At 35.2% G+C, this 16,987-nt stretch overlaps 1 protein-coding gene and 1 long non-coding RNA gene across 5 annotated transcripts in view; one reads left to right on the top strand and one right to left on the bottom strand.

The window, feature by feature from the left end:
* LOC136687463 (CD48 antigen-like) overlaps window positions 1-16,987 on the top strand; it is a 114,070-nt gene that overhangs the window by 1,927 nt on the left and 95,156 nt on the right. For 2 of the 4 annotated variants that reach the window (XM_066661887.1, XM_066661886.1), the window contains exons 1-2: window positions 15,721-15,870; window positions 16,406-16,747. In XM_066661887.1, coding sequence (XP_066517984.1) covers window positions 15,819-15,870; window positions 16,406-16,747 — 394 coding nt within the window. In that variant the 5' untranslated portion in view covers window positions 15,721-15,818. Of the gene's footprint in view, window positions 1-55; window positions 392-1,019; window positions 1,314-1,501; window positions 1,625-1,729; window positions 1,799-5,573; window positions 6,225-15,720; window positions 15,871-16,405; window positions 16,748-16,987 lie in introns of those variants that run through there. The other 2 variants (XM_066661889.1, XM_066661888.1) reach the window with 2 other exon arrangements.
* On the bottom strand, window positions 127-6,836 carry LOC136687491 (uncharacterized). The gene is made up of 3 exons (XR_010800487.1): window positions 6,704-6,836; window positions 1,865-1,898; window positions 127-178 (listed from the first exon to the last, which is right to left on the bottom strand). It is a non-coding gene; the product is annotated as an uncharacterized lncRNA (long non-coding RNA).

A 16,987-nucleotide genomic window follows, 5' to 3' on the forward strand; every position in this document is an offset into this window, starting at 1 on the left:
ATTTGATTTGTTTTACGCTTTTTGTTTGACTGAATCTGCTACTTACATTTTTCAGGTCTTCTGTCCACAGCTGGAGAAGAGGTTGTTAAACTGCAGGAGCTGGAGGGAAACACTGTGATAATTCACACTGGATTAACTGCAGTTCAGAGTGATGCTCACATTCTGTGGTTCTATGGACCTGAAAATGTAGAAAGTAGGATAGTGAACAGTCTGGTCATTAGAGAGACTGTTATAGAATATTTCACAGAGAGATTCAGAGACAGACTGCAGCTGAACAGAAACAGTGGATCTTTAACCATCAGAAACATCAGCAGAGAAGATTCTGGACTTTATAAATTACAGATCATCACTGGAAGAATCTCAGACTGGAGTTTCAGAGTTAATGTCTATGGTGAGTAAATATACTTAAATGTACAGAATGATATGGAACATGAACAGATTGCTGAAGTTGGTTATCAGCAGCATTAGTGTTGGATTTAGTATTAGAATGAATGTTTGGGTTGAAATTAGAGTTAGAATTAGTTTTAAAATTAAGTTGTATTTATTTCATATCAAATTTATTAAGTGTACCTGCTGTTTATTTGAATTTATATAAATGCATAGTACATTTTAAGCTTTTCAAAATGATGATGATGATAATGAGGATGGAGAGACATAGCATGTGGAATCCCTTTAATAGTAGGCTGGCATTAGTGTGATTATATGATGTGTTTAGAAAGTGTGGTAAATATTATCATCCAGATTGTTCTTTTCTTAAACAGAGATTTGGCACACAGCTCAGACCTGCTGTTTATGAATTGCAGTAGATGTTAGGGATGGTAAAACCTGTCTGTTTTGCATCCTGCAGCCCCAGTATAAGATTAGCAGAATCTTAGATGTAGCTGCCAAGTAATTTAATTTAAATGTATTCTTCCAGTGATTTGATTTTGTGCTTCATTTTGTTTAGACAGATTTATTTTTTTACTGAAATTTTGTTTTGTTTTGTTGTACTTTGTTTTCTGTCACTTTGCATTTCCTAGCTCCAGTATTGAAGCCAGTAATTAGAAATGGAACAGAAAAGTGCTCAGGGATTGTGACACTCAGGTGTTCTCCTGTCCTGTGTACTGTCAAGAATGGGAAGGAGGTGAACTTGTCCTGGTTGAAAGATAAAGAGAGAATCTCCAGCATCAGCAGCACAGACTCTAGTGATCATCTCTCTCTCCCCCTGAATATAACCAGCTCAAACTGTTCTACTTACACCTGTGTAGCTGCTAATCCAGTCAGCAACCAAACCACACAGCTCAAATTTACACCACTGTGTAATAATAACACAGGTACTTTTATTATTTCTTTACCTTTATTTTTGTCATATCTGTGGTTAACTAAAAATCTATTCAGTAGATCAAGACTTGGTTAGCAGCAAATAAGAAAACTTCAATACTTTCTGTGACGCTCCAGTGATGTAGATACTGTACATTGTCTTATTACAGAAGTGTTTGATTTACCGCAGTTTTTTTAACAGAAAGAAGTGCTCATGACAGGCATATCATCATTCCACTGGCTGTCCTGATTTGTCTGTGTGAGATTGTTGTTGGATCATTAATATTATTTAAATTGTGTTGCAAAGAGGAGACTAAACCACAAGGTAATATATTTATCTTTCTTCGAACAAACCCAAGTGTCTTTGTATTTGTATACGGAATACATTTTGCTTCATTTATACAATGTACTGTGTTTTCTTTTATGACAGAGGTAGCTGAAAATGGCGAGACTGATTATTCTGAGGTGAAAATATCAGTTTTCAAAAGAAGCTTATGAGGTATTTAAGTTATACACACCATCTCCATTTCACTCTGTCACGTCACACTGTTGCAGTTATACTTACAGCATCCTTATTTATTCATCATCTTCCTTTGACACTAAAAACAAGAAGAGCATCGTAAGATGAATATAATGTACTGAGAAGTTGTTCATGTTGAAATCATCACACTGAGATATTTATTGTGAATGAAAACATATTCTGGAGCTGATGTTAAATAATTCTGCATGACACAAGAATCCATAAACTGGGTTACAGTGTGTACCTTTTGGCCATACTCCAGTAGATGCACATAATTATTTATTGCCTCATTGTCTGTTTAGCTGAATGTTTGTTATTCACTGTTCAAGTGGCAGACCAGGGTCCAACCACAGAGCTGTGAAGACTGTTGTAATTTTATGTTATGTTCATGGAATTACTTTACTGTGGCCAGAGCTTATGACATCATTTCATCTGTTTGGTAGAGGTGGGCAGATCGATCCAAATATTGATAATATCAATACCAACTTTTTTTCTCTCCCGCTGCTCTCCCGCTCAAGTCTGTGTGTGACGCGCAAAGCAGCGCGCGCACCACCCCACCCCCCACCCCTCAACAAAATAGAGAAAATGTGACAAAATTACAGTCTGGTAGCTTTATGTCAACTCCTTGGTTTGAGGTGGCATCTAAAATATGCAGAAATTTGCTCTTGTCTTCTTGGATCATCTACAGTCACTGGGTGTTTCTGCATCTGCTCTGATTTTGATTACAGAGTTAAATAAGTAAAAGTATATGAATATTGACATAAGTATTTGAATCCTGAAGCATGTGAATTTTGTATTTTTTTAATTACATTTACCGGAATTTTGTCTGTTTAAACTATTGTGTGTTATGACGTTGTGAGATGTTGAAATATTGTGATTGTAAAAATTCTAGTCAAACCATTAGGGTAAAAGCCCAGTTTAACTCGCTGTAGTGATATAACAGATCGTAGCTGTCCAATGAAATATATTCATCTCCAAATATAGTAACTTTACACTAGAAGGAAAAACCTTAACTTTCAAAGGAAGTCAGTGTAAAAAGATTTTATTTAAAGTGATTTGGTAGCATTTCTATTGGTTCATTCATCATGAAATCTTGATGATAATAATTTGAAGGACAGTGACTGTGTAAGAATGACGTATTGACAAAAAATTAGTTATTTGTGGCAGTTCAGTGTATGAACATCGAAAGCCTGTTATCATCTGTTCATGGCATGATAAAAAAACTAAAGTCCACTACACTGAAGTGACATTCACGTTGATAACTCAACTGATCATGACAGAATCTGGCCAGATTACATTAGTGATCAATCGATATATTAGCGCAAGAGGCCGATATTTACACAATGCACACAGGCAGCTCCGTCATTCTGGCTGTTAGAGCGCCCCTTGCATACATTTTGCCATCTTACAGACAAACATCATTGAGCACAAGAACTAGAGTACAAGCCTCCAACCTGTAGCTGCATGCCGTCTCATCAGAGAAAACGGTATGAATTATTTTCCCTTCTTCAGCTCTCACTATTTGTTACTGGCTGCTCTTTGTAACATACACTCAATAATCTGCATCATAAATGACTGAGTTGTAACCTGGAGTGAAAAATCACTCGTTATTATATCCGTCAGGTCCAAAGTCGACAGTCAATGTCCCAAATTAATGCTTAAAGTCACTGACTTTCATTGATTTAATCATTTTTATATAATATTCCCACTCGATAAATAAGTATTTTTGTTGTTACTGGAAATTGTTCTAAAAAATATTAGTGACAGTACAGATTTTCAGATTTTTCATGGCGCCATATTTGAGTAATATGTACATATCATACACCAATCGAACGGTCAGACTCTCAGGATCACGAAGATTCTCTAGAAGATGCTCTACAGCCAATCAGAGTGCAGCTCTCGCCTTTTAACCCATCAATCATTTTAAAGGAACTTGGTGAGAAACAAGTGTAAACATCAGAAATAAACTCAGTATATTACAATAAAACACACCATACCTAAGGTTTTTTACTGTTTTGTGAGGGGTAAATGGCCACTTGGTGAGTGACAGGAGACTAGTTTCTCATACAAAGTAAAGAAAAACACAAAGATGTTGACATTTCATGTTGACAAAGATGTTGACAGTCTAGACAAGATATATACACTGTATTATTGCAGTAAAAGTAATCATTTTCCTTATGGAGCTTGGGGTCTAAAGAGACACTTGGAGAGGCCATCTGTCCACTTTCTGCTCCAGCTGCAATAACTTCAAATCAGTAGGAGGTATCAATTCCAATTCTACCTGATGAAAGTAGACCCCTGGAGACACAATTTTAAAAAGAAAAAAAGTAATTGAAAAGACTCATGAACTCTTCAGTTTATAGTCACTAACATTTTTTTTTTCAAAAATAAGACAAGAGCCTACATTTTTTTTACATTGTTTTCATAAGCTTTTGACCACTTCATATATACTTCAGGACCTCTAAATGGTTTCTTTTACAAATTTGAAGGGTTTTCTGTAAAAATAATTCATTAAAATGCCTCTAGTTTATTCACTACCTGAGGAATGGGAATATCGGCTTTACATATCGGTCATTGGCCACTACTGCTGTCTAAAAATCGGCATCGGCCATCAAAAAGTCCATATCAGTCAATCACTACATTTTAACTGTAATGTTTTTAACGTGACTAAACACACGTATATTTACGTTTAATAAAGGAACCGAGTATTTATGCAGAAATACTTCAATTTGTACAGTGAGAACATCATGATAAATCAGTTAATGGAGTCTAGTCACAGCCTCATTTTAAATATTTATCAGAAAAAGAGGAGAATAAATGGCCAAAATGTTGGTATTTAATAAAGTGTTCATGCACATAGAATCATAAGAATGTTTTTGAAAACATTATACATTTATAAACATATTCACTAGTGATATTTTGTGTCACTGGAGATAACTGATTCTAAATTGTAGATAGCTGCTGGTTTCCAGTGCGGAGCGGTCTCTCCTCATTACAGAAAAAATAAAGTTCACTTAATTCTACAAAGACGTTTCTGTCTTTTTTTTGACTGAGCAGAGTTCCCTCTGTGGATTGTTATGGAACTAAACACTGAGGAATAATAGCTGGCATAACCGGTTAGGGCTGGGACTTCAGAAGTTTTTTCTCCAATCTGTTCCATGCTTTTATTTTTACTTGAAGCGTTTACGTGCTCTGATGTTAGCTCTTAGTTTACACTGGTTGTTGTTTACTGTCTCTATACAATTAGTCTGAATCAGTTAGTATGATAGTTCTGGTGCTAACAGTGCACATATTGTACTTATAAATTGAATAAGGATTTTTCTGTGCCATGCTTTATAATCACTGTTCAAATGTACAACGAATTTTGACCTCTACATTTACCTCCTCAGAGGCAATGAACAAACACATTCACACTAATGACTAGTGCCTGATTAAGACTACACATGCACAGTACATCATGCTTGTGTACACTCTGCCTTTAGCTCCGATATATGACTAATTTCTACTTCAAGCATTGGGGATTTTATCCAAGTTCCTGTATCCACATATTAATATCTGTGTTGAAACTAAACATCATTCCAGTATAAGTTGATTCCTCTGTGTGCTTTATGGTTTTCACTTAGAGGTCATATTTAAAGGCTACAGTCAATTAATGCAAAGCAAAATTAAATTCAGTACTGAAGCATTGAACATGTAAACAATTTTAGTTATTAACATAATGAGTTTTTAATATGTGTCCTGCTGTGTTTTACAGGGCAAAGTTTCCAGAGAGACAAAAATTCAAGACGAGAGTGAGACAGTAGTGTACTCGCATATCAGGTCCTAACTCAGCGTCCATATATCCTGAGTGCATAAAGGAATTAGTCATAGAAACCACCAACAACAGCAACTTCAGGATCAGTCTGACACACTGCCCCCTTATGTTCCAGTGTGTGTTCAGATTATTTGGAGCAATGTAAAGTCAGTGTCTAAACGTATTTGTACATGTTTAATGCTGTAGAAATATTCACATCAAAGATGTAATTACAGCAAAACTATACAATCCACAACTTAATGACTAAAGTTTCTTTTTTGATTCATGTTCTCATGTCATCTAATATCTTCATGTTATATTAGAGTTGTTGAAACAGAGTCTTTACATTAAGATTAGTCACGACACACCGTTTTAGTTTAATTGTATTAAATATCTGCTCATCCCTGTTTGTACTGTGGGTGTTGGCTTGTGTATAAACACTTGGTTTCATTACAACATCGCCTTCTAGTGTTGAAAAGATGGTTCACAGCACTGTATTCTTCAGCAAACAAATGTATTTCAAATCTAATTATTTTTATGTCTACTGTACTCCTGTGTACTCTTCATAACTCTGTAAACAGGTTCAAACCAGACTTTTCTCAGCCACATCCACCAAACTTTTTGATTTATTTTATTTCATACTATATCATTATTATTATTATTATTATTATTTCTGTGATATTAAGTGTTAAATCAATTTAACAATAAATAAAACAATGTAAATAAGTGTGTATATATATATATATACACAGTATTTCACTGTACTTTCTTCCATATATTCAGGCAGTAACAAAGGCACACAATATAATGGAACCATATAAAAAGTCTCTCTTTCTCTCTCTCATTTATATATATATATAGGGCTCATCTCAACAAAGAATAAAATATGCCTTTTTTTAAATCAAAACAACGTATAAACATTTTTCTTTAAAATTATTTGATCAGCTGCTTATTGTTTATGTCAGATATATAATAATGACATCAAACCCTGAATATTTTCTACAGTTGGTTAACTGATAAGTGTAAGTGATTCATCAGTTAATTTATGGATAAGAAAATGTGGTAAAATGAGTGTAAAGACTTTCACTTACCGTCGTCTCGCACACAGTGAACTCCACACAGCTCTGTAAACCAGTTCAGACCAGAGACCTGTCTCAGCCACAGTCACCAAACAGTGTCCAATTTATTAATAGAAGGAATTGAAGGCATGTCCAGAAGTAGTTTTGATGTTTGTCTACAGTCTTTCCATTCTTTCTTGCTCTGAAACTATTTATATAGTAAAGTAGAGGAACCCTGCCCTCGGAGCTATCTTTCTCTTTTTACTCCTACTTTTTACAGTAGGGTAATTTTTGTTTTAAAAAAACCACGTTGTTTCAGGTCTGCTGTCCACAGCTGGAGAAGAAGTTAAACTGCAACAATTCACACTGGATTAACTGCAGTTCAGAGTGATGCTCACATTCTGTGGTTCTATGGACCCGAGAAAGCAGATATGAAGATAGTGGACAGTCTGGTCATTAAAGGAGGGACTGTTATAGACTATTACACAGAGAGATTCAGAGACAGACTGCAGCTGAACAGAAACAGTGGATCTTTAATCATCAGAAACATCAGCAGAGAAGATTCTGGAGTTTATAAATTACAGATCATCACTGGAAGATCCTCAGCCTGGAGTTTCAGAGTTAATGTCTATATATTTATAATATATTTATATATATTTATGTAAATATATTTATCTTTCTTCTAAAAGAAAACTAATTGAATTTGTATATTGAATATATTCCATGTATTCAGTTTCATTTGTACTGTTCATTTGTACTGTGTTCTTTTTATGACACTAGTAGCTGAAAATGGTGAGATGGATTATTATGCAAAAATTGGTCTTGTCTTTCCTCTTTAATTGGATCATTACAGTCACTGGGTGTTTCTGCATCTGCTCCGATTTTAATTACAGAGCTAAATAAGTACAAAAGTATATGAATATTGACATAAGTATTTGAATCCTGAAGTATGTGAATTTTGAATATTTTAATTATATTTACCTGAATTTTGTCTTTTTTAACTATTGTTTCTTAAAACGTGTCAGATTATGAAATATTCAGATTTTATAATTTCTAGTCAAACCGTTAGGGGATAAGCCCAGTTTAACTTGCTGTAGTGATGTAATGGATCGCGCCTGTCCATTGAAACATGTTTATCTCCAAAAATAGTAACTTTTCAGGAGAAGAAAAAAAATATATTTTTCAGGAGATTTTATTAAAAGTGATTTTGTAGCATGGAGATGCTCAACTGATCATGACAGAATCTGGCCAGATTACATTTTGACTGTAATGTTTTTAACGTGACTAAACACATGTATATTTACATTAATAAAGGAACCGGGTATTTATGCAGAAAAACTTCCACTTGTACAGCAAGAACATCTTTATAAATCAGTTAATGGAGTCTAGTCACACACTCATTTTAAATATTTATCAGAAAAAGAGGAGAATAAATGGCCAAAGTGTTGCTATTTAATAATGTGTTTATGCACATAGAATCATAAGCATGTTTTTGAAAACATTATACATTTATAAACATATTCACTACTGATATTTTGTGTCACTGGAGATAACTGATTCTAAGTTGTAGATAGCTGCTGGTTTCCAGTGTGGAGCGGTCTCTCCTCATTACAGAAAAAATAAAGTTCACTTAATTCTACAAAGACGTTTCTGACAGTGTACATATGGGATGAAAATAACACTCTTTTGCTCTAACACTAAATTTCCTTTCTTTTTTCTGTCAGGGTTTCTCAGGGGAGTTTCACACAGGACACTTCATGTACTGGCCACCAGAGGTCGGCATCACCCTAGTTTTAGTCTCAGCGCCAGTATTTTCCACTCTGGACCCTCTCACCAGCATCCAATTTCCTTTACCATTACCTTCCCTTTAAAAACCCTTCCTTCCACTTTAGTATTGTGGAACTTTATGTTTTTGAATCCAGCTTTCTTATTTGTTTTTGGACTTGTGTGTGTGTGTGTGTGTGTTTTTTTTGTTTTTGTTTTTCTGGGTTTTGCATTTTTTTCCCCTAATTTGAGTTTTGTTTTTTTTCTTACACCTATTGTATTTAACCTGCTTAATGGATCCTAATACTGTGTCTGAGCTCCCTTCATTTCGTTCTGTCTCTTTTTCACCATGCACTGCCACTACTCAAAAATAGCAAATCTGTATGTTTGACGACTACAGCAGACTACAGCTGAACAGAAATGTGATTTTTTAAACCATCAAACATCAGCAGAGAAGATTCTAGATTTTGAGTCGCCAATCCACCTACCAACGTGGTTTTGGGCTGTGGGAGGAAACCGGAGGAAACCCACACAGACACAGGGAGAACACACCAACTCCTCACAGACAGTCACCTGCAGTGGGACACGAACCCACAACCTCCAGGTCCCTAGAGCTGTTCTGTTCAGTTTGAGATCTACTGTTCACAGCTGCATTAATAATAATTCACAATGTAGTAACTGCAGTTCAGAGTGACCCTCACATATAAATATGTCCAGTCAAGTCATGACCCAGTTTCTCTCTCTCTCTCTCCTGTTGCCCCCTCTCACTGATGATCTCAGTCCTCTCCAGAGTCCATTGCTGTGGGTCAGTGGAATGAGTGGGTGGTTCATTTGACTCCTTCTGCTGGGGTGATCCTGGCCCTTGTGTCCATTCTGACTCAGAACAGGTTCAGATGGATACACGATTAGAAATGTTTAGCACAAATAAATGTGTATCAAAGTTTACAGCTCAAACAGAATCAGAAACAGAGAGAGTAAGATTGACTGAACACAGACTATAAACACAGTGCTCTTTCTGCTGTCGTTAAAGAGAAATCAGCGATGTGATCAACATGAATGAGGGTTTAACCATGTACTCGAGAATCACCTTGAGAATGTGTGTGTTAACCAATAGAGGGCAGTGTTTTATATGGTAGTCTGATTTTTTTTACTTTCTAACTCTATATTATTTGTCTCAAAGTTTGTCTCAAAATTCAGCTGCCATTCACATTTTCAAATGGTATAAAATATATTTATGCAGCAAGACGATCACTGAGAATAAAAACATATGTTCTATTTGATTACAATTGTTTCATATAAATACTGTGCAATTGAAATTTAGCAAAAATCCCATAAAAATGTTTTATATGTTTCACATTTCACTGTAGATGATATTGTCCATTTCTCTTTAGTTTCTCCTCAAACAGTTACAATTCAGGAGTGGCTGATCACTCCACTCAGACTTCATTCACTTCCTTTTAGACACAGACACACACACACACACACACACTTAACTGTACAACTTGTATAAAGAATGGATTACAAAAGAAACACTTTCATCTTTTTCATCATCTTCATCACAGGTGAGTGTCTTTACACGGTCTACATCTGAGATGTGTGGCCTACAACTCTTCCAAAGTAAAGGTATACGTACTTCAATGAAAAATACCTAATGTAGAAATAAAACTAAACCAGGCAAATGCATGTTTAAAAATGCATTGTTTTCAATAACATCACTGTAGATCTGCAGTGAAGTTCTTTATACAGTCAGCATCAACAGAGGAGTCTGGGATTTGTTTTCCTTTGTTTTGTGGTAGTTTTGTTGAAAAAAAAAATGCTAAAACATTAACATGAAAGGTGTGAACAACAGCAAAGTGGGAGCTGAAATAACAGCATTAAACGACACCAGTTTAGGAATTGAGGGTATGTAAAAACATAAATGACTCTGAAGCCAAGGACAGTCTTAAAATCTGATTTAATCTGAGGATAAACTGAGGTGTTTAAAAATAACGGAAATAACTGGTCCTTTTTTAGTTAAGGTATTATGCATTATGTATTCATTTATATATCACAGGAACATTTAGATTTATATATTTTACGATTATAAAGCAATAACATTTTATATTTTTTATACAATATTCATTATAAGGGTTGTGTAAGAAGACACAATGCGTGTGAGAATAGTGTTAATGTGATTGTGCTGCAGCAATGGTCATTTCCGCTGAGGGCTTTTGTGGTCAGGGCCTCTTCTGAGAAACTGGGGGGACATGTTTAATGTTGTGTTCATGTGTCAAAAGCGAGAAGATGATTAAATCATCCTCATTAAGTGTTTTCTCACTCTCAGATAAAAACGTCACAATTAATGAATATAAATAGAATAAAATATTCCTAGATGATTTACTAACATTCTCAATTAACACCTCTCAGTAGAGTACCACAGTAAAATACAATGGACAAGTTGTTAGATCAGTTATTATGAAGATCACATTACTGTGGTTAGGGTTTTTTCCCTTCCCCTTTAAGAATCCATCCATTCACCACCTGTAACCACTTATCCAGTTCAGGGTCATGGTGGGTCTGGAGCCTACCTGGAATCACTGGGTGCAAGGCAGGAACACACCCTAGAGGGTGCACCAATCCTTCAAAGGGCAACGCACACACATACACCTATGGACACTTTGAGTCACCAATCCACCTACAAGCATGCGTTTTTAGATTGTGGGAGGAAACCCATGTGGACACAGGGAGAACACACCAAACTCCTCACAGGCAGTCACCCGGAGTGGGACATGAACCCACAACCTCCAGGTCCCTGGAGCTGTGTGACTGCATCACTAACCTGCTGCGCCACCGTGCCGCCCTCCTTCAAGAATGTTATTTTATTTCTTACACATGCATTAAATAAAAAAAACACTGGAGGATTATGTTGTGAACAAAAACATGATGCAATTACAATTCTTTTAAATATAGTGCAGTGGAAGACTAACATACTTCTCTGAACTAATTGTGTCTTTTTTAGGTCTGATGTGCACGGATGGAGAAGAAGTTGTTAAACTGCAGGAGCTGGAGGGAAACACTGTGATAATTCACACTGGATTAACTGCAGTTCAGAGTGATGCTAAGATCCTGTGGTTCTATGGACCTGAGAAAGCAGATATAAAGATAGTGGACAGTCAGGTCTTTAGAGGAGAGACTGTTATAGACTATTACACAGAGAGATTCAGAGACAGACTGCAGCTGAACAGAAACAGTGGATCTTTAACCATCAGAAACATCAGCAGAGACGATTCTGGAGTTTATAAATTACTAGTTATTCTTACTAGTGGACCCTCAGACTGGAGTTTCAGAGTTAATGCCTATGGTGAGTAAATATATATATATTTTTTAAACCATACGCTAGGGGTTAATTCAAAGTTGTTATTATAAAGTTCTCAGTGTTTTATTGTTATTGATTATTATTTTTACAATTTTGACAGATTGACCAATCACAGACGATCTCAATTCATCATCAATATATGTTTTCATTATCACTTTAGAAAAACGTTAACCACCACATCCAGGGATCCAGTTATTGTTTTGGAAGTTACAGTTGCAATCACCATATTTATCATGTATTTCAAATATGTTTTGTCAATGAGGTTATGTTCATATATAAAGTTATGAAACTACTATTGCTAAATATACATTATTGTATATTATGGCTTATAACAGAATAACACAAAATTATTTTAAATCATTACACTGAATAAACTTCACACCTAAACTTATAGACAGTGAAAAATGTGCCCAACCATTTAAAGCAGTGCATGAATTATGAATTATGAATATACAGCCATTCAAAAAAGACCAAGGCTTCTTTTGGTTTATGTTTATTGAATGGCACAAATATTCGTTTTCTACAGAAATTCTCATTCACACTATGAAACACCCATTATACTGCCACCCATTATACATACCATTCTATGGAGCATAAACATATTCATTTAGGGACCTCAAAGCAATGTGATTCTTAGTCTCGCGTGGTATGAATTTTATGGAAAATAGTTAAAAATTTAATTTCTCACTATTATACCAGATTATTTTATGTTTCCTAGCTCCAGTGTTAAAGCCAGTCGTAACAAATCAAAGTGAAAACTGCTCAGTGAGTCACACAGAGTTGTGTTCTGTTCTGTGCACTGTGGAGAATGGGAAAGATGTGAACCTGTCCTGGTTTGAAGATAAAGAGAGAATATTCAGCATCAGCAGCACAGACTCCAGTGATCATCTCTCTCTGCCCCTGAATATAACCATCCCAAACTGTTCTACCTACACCTGTGTAGCTGCTAATCCAGTCAGCAATCAGTCATCACAGATAGACCTTACACAACTCTGTAACATTAAAACAGGTACATGTTTTATTTACTACTTTAAATTGGTTAAATATTTTAAATATAATATTCACTAGAAACTGATTCCTGATTGTTACAGAAGTGCCAAATGTGAAATGGCAGAACAATATTCAGATCTCTCTCTATTTTCCTCAGGCCTGTCCAGTTGTCAGATTCATTGTCCAGTTGAGCCAGTGGTCCGGTTGGTTCTCTCCGCTGTGGTGGCTCTGGCAACTGTTTCCATTCTGGTTTATCACTTCTCATCCAGAATAGAATCACATGGGGGATGATAATACATTGTTTAATAAAAATCAGTGTAATTCTGCACTAATGTAATAAATTGTTTAATTGTTAACGAACACATATTAAAAATATAGATTATAAGCAAAGTGTTCATAATTTATTAAAAAGAAAGTCACAATCATTTTAAAATCAATATATAACATACATATTTTTGCAGACACTGCACCTAAGCTGTTGTTGATCTCACAATCACTCACAAGTTTCCCATCACTTGGGAACAAGACCCCAAGCAACTTTATAATGGGTATTTAAACACAGTGTAAGAGTGTGTGTGTGTGTTTGTGTGTGTGTGTGTGTGTGTGTGTGAGAGAGAGAGAGAGAGAGAGAGAGAGAGAGAGAGAGAGAGAGGGGTAGGTTGTAAAGCTCATGTCAAATGCCTATTTACTGTTTACTGTGAATGAGATGGTAATCAAAGTTATGCAGAGTTTGTGATGATATCACCTTCACAGAATGTGAGTGTAACATTGCATCAAGGGACAGTGTGAATAATATACCGTACAAAATACTCCTGATTTTACATTGTTTTCATCACTGCAAAAATTCATGAGATATTTTATGTTTCATGTCTTTACAGTTATCCATATGAAAGACTCATGTGACTATTTTGTGGAATTATTAGTGCTTATTTTGAGCTGCTTTTTTTATTATTATTATTATTTTTTTAACAGTGAATCAGCTCTAAACACTGTGGTCTGTGGGTGAATTCTGGATTTCATAAGCATTACACTGCACTAGTAAAGATGAAGAGTCTGCAGAGTTTCTAACTAAGCCCTCAGGAGATCACCTATATATATATTGTTCACAGTTGCCCTTATCAAACGGCTTTGATATTTGTATTTTAAAATAATAATAGAGAAGAGAACGATTGGGTGCAATTTAGCATGTGAGGGTGTAGTTTTGTGCACTAGGGGGCGTTTTTGTTTTCCAGCTCATCTCGCCCAATTTTCCCTTCCTCTTTGTAAACATTATGCTTTTGGTTAAGAGCCTCTGCTTTGTTTCCTGAGTCTGCAGTTTTCATTGTGGTGATTCCCCCTTAAACTTGTTACACAGAGTCTACAAAATGGACAAGTGAAACGTACGAGTACAATTAGAACAGCTAAAACATTAGTGTGTGCTGGGTATGAAACTGTACAAATGATGAAGGTGCAAAGTAGCAGATACATACCATTAATTAAAACATTAGTTAAAAACAGATTAACAGATGATTTAAAACTTTAAACAAAGTCTAAGGAAGTAGAGACTAGTTTCATTTTCTGGGGATTTTAGGGATGTTCCTGATGGAGGTCATGTGTTTATAAAACCTGCAGCTTCATGCAGATGTGGCTCTTGTTTACTTGCTGATTACATGTATAACTCTAACTGTGCTATGTACAGATCACTTACCTGTTGATTTCTTCTAACTCTGCTGAGCTCACACTGTAGAAAGAACAAACACTGAATACGTGATGAGGGATCAAAAATAAAATCGCGTGATGTCCATTTTCCATAACAGCTCTCAGCATCAGCCAGTTACATTACAGCAGCATCTGATATTGAGCTGTGGATGATGGCAAAATGGAGGACAAATGCATTAAGTGCTTCCACACCACTTTTCCGTCCAAAATTCCACTCTGAAGTTTCTGTTGAACTTCAGCAGATATTTCCCTAGTCACATTAAGTCACACAACCACGGTAGATGGTAGATTACAATTTGAATTTGAATTTTATTGGCAGTAGGTTCTCATAACTTCTTTGAAACCCAATCATACAACAGCTCTTTATGAGCCTTATTCAATCTTTTATTTAATTCTAAAACTGATATTCAATGCTAAAAGCAAGTCCTTGAATCCTAAAACTGAGAGGAAGCACAAATGTAAAATCTGTGCACAGCATTGTCCAAATGTCAGACATAATTTTCTTTGCAGTTTGCTAGATCTTGCTTTTGAAATATAATTTGTGAGTGTGGGAAAAAGAGAAACAACAGACGAATGATGATTCCCTTGTGTAGACTGTTCCAGGTGCCTATCACATTGTGACATGTGAAAATGTGCAGCATCAGAAATAAAAGTGCGACTAATTTAACAGTCAGAGTCATCTGTCTAAAGTCCTTTTTTCTGTTTTAATAAATACAGTGGGGGTAAATAGATATTCAGACATGTTTTCCAAGGTTATTTGCATGTGATATTTATTATTATGTTGTGTCATGTTACATATACACTTTTAATTAATATTATTTTTTAAAAATGGATGAATTTATCAGTTGCGGGCCATGGACTGTGCTTCTATTATTCTCTGTTATCAATAACTTTTAGTAATTGTCCTAAAGTTATAAAAATAAGTCTTACTCATAATACGGGAGAATATACATGTACAGAGTGCTTTCAGATTATTCAGGAAATCAAACAAATAAAATGCTGGGCAAATATCATTTACTCATCATAATCATACATATATAAAAACACTCACTTTGTAGTTTATAACCAGGATTGACTGAATAAAATAATAAGAGGAAGAAATTGACTTAAGAAAAAAATATATATTGCACATATTTAATCACTGATTTTTATTTTCAGTTTGAAGAGTCTCAAAACAGTGAAAGAAAACTTTTTTAATTCCCGCAGTGCATTGTGGGCATGTCTAGCCTCGCCCTCATCACTGTCTCATCAGCTCTGTGTTTTCTCTAAAACTGAAGGAGATTCACGATGGAGTTGAAGAGTTTACTGACACAGTTTACAGAGTAGAATGGCACCTCCAACATGTCCTCACTCTACAGGATTCCTGGAGCGGTTATTTACCTGCTTTTCTGCTGTAAGTCTGTTAGAAAATGTGGAGTTCTGAATTTAACAGTTAGTGGTCAGTCCGGTTTCAACGCAGTTCGTCTTTGTTCTTTCAGCTCAGTTTATAGTGCCGCTGTAAATATAGACGTATTTCTGTTATTTAGAAGAGGATTAAGAAAAGTTATAGCACTATTTTATGATGTTATATCACTGTGATATGCAGTTATAATGATAATTGTTTATTAAAGAGACTTTATATAGTGTGAATAGTAAAAAAAAAGCAGTAACTGTCAGCTTTTGAGGAATTATGGAGAAATAAAAGGTAGGTTCAGGTACATAAGTATTTTTTGTGATGAACTTTGAGACCCTCAGTGCCACAACACAAGTCTCCAGAAAAAAATATTGTTAATTTGTTGAATTCTGTTCTCATTGAAAATAATAAATAACACTGTTTTATATTTTATACATTTTACAGTGGGGTATTTTTTTTAAGTATCTTTTTCTGGACTTTTTGTTTAGTTTTTACGCTTTTTGTTCGACTAAATCTGCTACTTACGTTGTTTCAGGTCTGCTGTCCACAGCTGGAGAAGAGGTTGTTAAACTGCAGGAGCTGGAGGGAAACACTGTGATAATTCACACTGGATTAACTGCAGTTCAGAGTGATGCTAAGATCCTGTGGTTCTATGGACCTGAGAAAGCAGATATAAACATAGTGGACAGTCAGGTCTTTAGAGGAGAGACTGTTATAGACTATAACACAGAGAGATTCAGAGACAGACTGAAGCTGAACAGAAACAGTGGATCTTTAACCATTAGAAACATCAGCAGAGAAGATTCTGGACTTTATAAATTACTAGTTATTCTTACTAGTGGACCCTCAGACTGGAGTTTCAGAGTTAATGTCTATGGTGAGTAAATATACAATTCTTAAATTTACATAATTAGTGGGAACATGAACAAACTGCTGAAGTTGTTCAACAGTGTTAACCTTGGATTTATTTTTAGAATAAAGCTTTGGGTTGAAATTAAGGTTAGAATAATGGTTAATTTACATTTATTTGATATCAAATTTATTTATTATAATGGCAGTTAAAATATATAATAAATAGTAAATAATAAGCTTTTCAGATATGATGATGATGATGATG

Source organism: Hoplias malabaricus, chromosome 2, assembly GCF_029633855.1.
Source record: "Hoplias malabaricus isolate fHopMal1 chromosome 2, fHopMal1.hap1, whole genome shotgun sequence".
NCBI classification, from domain to species: Eukaryota; Metazoa; Chordata; class Actinopteri; order Characiformes; family Erythrinidae; genus Hoplias; species Hoplias malabaricus.